Below are 4,860 nucleotides of genomic sequence, written 5' to 3' on the forward strand. Positions count from 1 at the left end.
ACTAACCTATGAAACAAACTGTGATACAACTGATGAGGTCCAGCTATCCAAAATAAAAGTGCTGAATGAAAAGCTAAAAAATGGAAACTGAAAATACGATGCTGTGAGTGTGATAAGTGTCGTGTATGTGTATGTGCGTATGTAGCTCTGGTACTCCAGATAATGGCTACAAAAGGGGAACAAATATCGACTGTGATAGAGGAACAACTGTGGACTGTGATAAAGTGGTGCGAGAGAGAGAGAGAGAGAGAGAGAGAGAGAGAGAGAGAGAAGCAGACATGCACACAATTTATAGCAACAGAAAGAGAGACACACACTAACCTGACACACCCAACCCCAAGCAAGACGGACCTGCTAACACACCCAATCTCTTGTAGCATCTGACACACCAACTTGAAACCTTTGAGTGAAAAGTGACATGAAACCTTGAAGAGTGAAAAGTGACAGGAGAAAAAACCCACCCAAACACAAAGGGGAGAGAGAGAGAGAGAGAGAGAGAGAGGATTCATGCATTAAAGTATCGTCAAGCATATGCCAATTAAAATGGCCTCATCAATCATCAATCATCAATCATCAAGTTTGGTTAAAAAACAAAGGCTTGGGACTAAAATGAAGGTTCGAAAGATCACCGAACCAATAATAAAAATAATAATGTAATATAGATATCTACATTCCTTAAATCCTTTGGCCCCATGCAAGGCTCGGTCACGTAATGCAATAAGCTTGAAGCTTACAATACTACTACTTGACATCAAATGAGTTTGTATTGGAACTATATAAGATTGTAGGTATACACTCACAAGAAAAACACATGCAAAGTTTTAGTTCATGCATATTTTTACTAAAATTTTTATAAACTAATAATATTTTCATGTGTCAACTATTTTCTTTCTCACAACTCCTAACTCATTTTAACATATGGTTCATTTGTCCCAATTTTCTTTTTAAGCCTACGCAACTTCTAACAATAATGCTATTAGAATTAGCTCAAACCAGCATAGATTTGAATATTCTTAGGTCTAATTAAAGAAGAGAAGCAAACATGTTAATGATTGAAAGCTATGTACAATAGATTCATAACCAAATCAAGCCTAAAAGAATCTAGTGTATCATCACCTTAGTATTCATGCACCTTGGATGTTGAGATCTGTGAGGACCAAAGATCAACTAAGCCCAACGAAACAAGCTTCATATGTCTACCTAGCTATCTACACATTATATTTGAGGCAAGCGCTTGTGCTATTCATTGCCTCGTCTTGCTATTCAATCAAGAGAATCGCACCATGTCAAGAGTGGCTCACAAAGAACTTTTTGGCATTTTCCCATGTGGAAATAGGGGCTGTTTTTCCTCATTTTTCCCCATTCGCCAACATCATGAGATTCTATTTGGTAGGCACTGCATGCCTAGCTAGGTGCGGTGGGGGCCAAGGTGCTATCAGCTCCCAACCTGTACCAGCAACACCCTTCCTCTGACCACACCTAGCTAGGCTTACGGTCCCTCTCTCGCAAAAACTCATGATGTTGTCATAACTCAGACTATGTGAATTATAGTGGAAATTTGTCTAAAACTTCTTGTGTCAACTTGCACATGTTACTTGTAGGAGTGATGCATGATAATAACTGCTTCAAACATTGGGAGCTTATGAGCATCTATAACATTGGTCTCAACCCTTCACTCAGTGACCCATAGTTCGGTCTCATGTCAAGCTCCAAGGAATCAAAGAAGAGAGAGATTAGTGTCTCCAGATCGGTGAAGACAATGATCTGGGTCCTTTCATCACTAATCTGGAGCTTGACTATCAGGCCAGGGGATCGCAGAGGAGAAATTAGCCTTTCCTCTCCTCTCTTGCGGAAGAGGGCCTGCAGTTTGACCCTAACCATCAAAAGGTACTTTCTGATATTGCTAAAAGAGGACTCTTACAGATGCAGCACGCACATGATCTCGATGAGCCAGATTGTGCCAGGTTGACATAAAAACATCTCATGCTAGATCAAATAGTCCCTGTTAGTTTTCATACTTGATGTCCTGTAAGGCAAAATGTCACCCAAACATAACACTCCAGCAAAAGCAAGCCAAAAATTGACTTAGCACTTTCATTCAGGAGTGCAACCATAGACAAAAAACTTGGAAGAACATTGAACTGTCAAATTCCCCCAAGAACTACCATATATGACTGAGATAACCAATCAAGGCCTAGTATCAACACTTCTGAACTGTGTTTGATGATTCTCTCTGCATGACAAACAGGCCAGGTGATTGATTATCAGCCTTGAGAAGCTCAGCAATGAGCCCAAGTACACCCACTCAAACTTTACTGAATAGCAAATGAGACATTTCAATGCAGAAACCAATAAGTTTCACATGCCCTCCAACCCTGCTCCTCATAGTTTAATTGGTACATAACTTGATGATCATAACTCTAAACTTTTGCTTCCCCTAACTCAGATGTTGCAGCACTGACATGTTAGGATCAAAATCGATTGAATACACTGGCTGCCTTTCTCCTGACATTTCCTGCAAACATTATCAACTTCCCTGTAACAACATCTGCCCAAACCAGAGATGGATTCGAGTCTTCTTTATCCCATTGTAATCAGCATGATCAGTTAGGATATAAAGTGATCACAACTCACAGATCCATAAGCAATTGTCACCTAATACTGCTGATCAAGTGTATGCCAAGACATTAGAGCTATACAACTGCATAGCTCCTGAAAAACATTTCTTATCTATAGTGATTCAGGCGAACACATCCCAAGTCATACAGTTGAATATGTGACTACCATAAAACCTAGTGCTAAACAGTTCCTAAATTGGAATTTCTTCTCTTTAGTAACTCCATCAGGTGTTGAGAGCAGTCATCATAAAGCTTTTTCGCTTCTGATGATTGTCCAAGCAGTTCTTTCACTTGTTCCTCCTCTAACAAAGAGAGGGCATATCGCAGAGCCTGCTCTGTTTCTTTTTCTAACTTAACTGAATACTTGTCTGTAATCAACTCAAGCATGTGAACTCTCACAACACCAAGCATGACAAGAGACTGAATCAGTAAGAGAGGATAAGTTTTGACTGGAACAGGGGTCTTTTGCTTGGCTATATCAAGATTTGCCAGCCTCTGTTTTCTAACATCTTTCCATTGCAGTTCCGCAATTTTTACAGCTTTGACAAGTAAACCTTCAGCCTTCTCCAACTGCTCAAGGCCTCTTGCCTTTTCTGCAGACATGATACCTTTACCACGCTGGAAAACAATACCTCCTAACTTGGACAAAGAGGCAGCAAGGCGAATATTGTTGTCGCCATAATTTGATGACAATAAGTCTACACACCTTTCCAATTGTCTCTCGCATTCATCCAGCTTCCCTTGCCTATGCAAAGTCGTTGCCAAAGATTCAAGTGCATTGACAATGTCCAAAAAGTTGAAATCTGTGGACATCTCTACTATCTGCACTATTTTCTGCTGAAGAGTCTCAGCCTCTGCAAGATGGCCAGAAAGAGCCAGTAACTCTGAGAGACGATTCATCCGTTTCACAGCTACGGTTGTGCTTCCCAATCCAATATCCTCGAGTATTCTTATGGACTCTCTGATCAGATCCAAAGCCTGATCCAGATCCCCTTGGAGGCGCACTACCTCTCCCAAGTTGAACATTGTGTTTGCATACTCAGGATGGTCCAAGCCCAAAGCCCTGCGTTTGACAGCAAGTGCACGCTTGTAACATGCCTGTGCCTGCTCGAGCTTCTTCTGCTGGAGATAGAACCCTGCAAGGTTGTGCAGGGCAAAGCCAACGCTGCCATGCTCGGGGCCTAGGCTGCGCTGGAGCCGGTCAATGGCCTCGAGGTAGAGCGGCTCAGCCTTGTAATACTCTCTGCGCATTCTGAAAAGCTCAGCCAGGTTGTTGTAGCATGACGCGACATGGGGGTCGTCATCACCGAAGCCCTCCTTGGCCTCCTCAAGAGCACGGTAGAAGAGCCGCTCAGCCTCATCGAAGGAGCCCTTGGAGAACAAGATTCTGGCCCTGTCAGTGAAGATCCTCCACTTGACTGTGTGTATGTTGGACTTGGCTTCTGGCTGGTCTTCTTCATCAGGGCCCAAATCTTCTGCAAGGGAGGCCTCTCTACTAAACCCTAATGCCAACAGAGAAGAGCCAACTAGGGAGATAGCTTTGGCAGCCCATGTGAAAGACTCCCTGTCATGTTCAAATCCAGGGTGAGGATTCAAGGTATCAATGGAATGCAGATAGGAAGTTCCCTTGAGTAACGGCTGGTTCTCTCTGATTGAGGCTGACAAGCGCAGGGCTCCATAGCCACCAAGTAGTCGAGCTCTTCTCAAAGCTGTAGCCATGCCTTCCCACGCCCATCAGGCAAGAATATGCGATCCGTCACAATTAATTTCATAAACTAGGATACCCGATCTGAGGCTCAGTAGACGATAATCAGTCTTTAGAGCAGCAGTCAAGGCAACCGTGCACGCAGCGTAAGAAGCCAGGTTCAATTCCCAAGGATAGACCACATGACACATGTATAGGGTATTTAATAACTTATTATAACGCTAGGTCGTGGCGTCGAAGCAGTGAGTTTTTAAGTTGCCGTGCGAACTTTGCTCAACAATCTATTTCTCATCTTTCTCTTTCATTTTTTTTATTTTTACTTTTTAATTTACTCTCTCTTTCTTTTCCCCCCAAATTTTCTATATTTAATTTTCTCTTTCATTCTTTGCTTTCTATTTTAGTTTATTTTTTCAACTCTCTTGGTTTTAAATTTAAAAAAAGTTTTTCTCTTTTCTCTTTTTTTCCACCTCTCTTCCTCTTTCTTCTTTCTTCTTCTTATTATTCTATCTATTTCTTTCTCTCTCTCTTTTTCTCCCC

The 4,860-nt window shown here is 41.9% G+C and overlaps 1 protein-coding gene across 1 annotated transcript; it reads right to left on the minus strand.

Annotated features, from left to right (window-relative positions):
* Positions 1–1,116: 1,116 nt before the first annotated feature.
* LOC148041455 (Tetratricopeptide repeat (TPR)-like superfamily protein) lies at positions 1,117–4,488 on the minus strand. Its single transcript, XM_087679775.1, has one exon. It carries the CDS (start codon positions 4,335–4,337, stop codon positions 2,799–2,801), a length of 1,539 nt encoding a protein of 512 aa, XP_087535901.1. The 5' UTR covers positions 4,338–4,488; the 3' UTR covers positions 1,117–2,798.
* Positions 4,489–4,860: the final 372 nt, after the last annotated feature.

This window comes from Lygodium microphyllum, chromosome 1 (assembly GCF_053477565.2).
Source record: "Lygodium microphyllum isolate KBCC chromosome 1, Lygodium_microphyllum_v1.1.10, whole genome shotgun sequence".
Taxonomy (NCBI): Eukaryota; Viridiplantae; Streptophyta; class Polypodiopsida; order Schizaeales; family Lygodiaceae; genus Lygodium; species Lygodium microphyllum.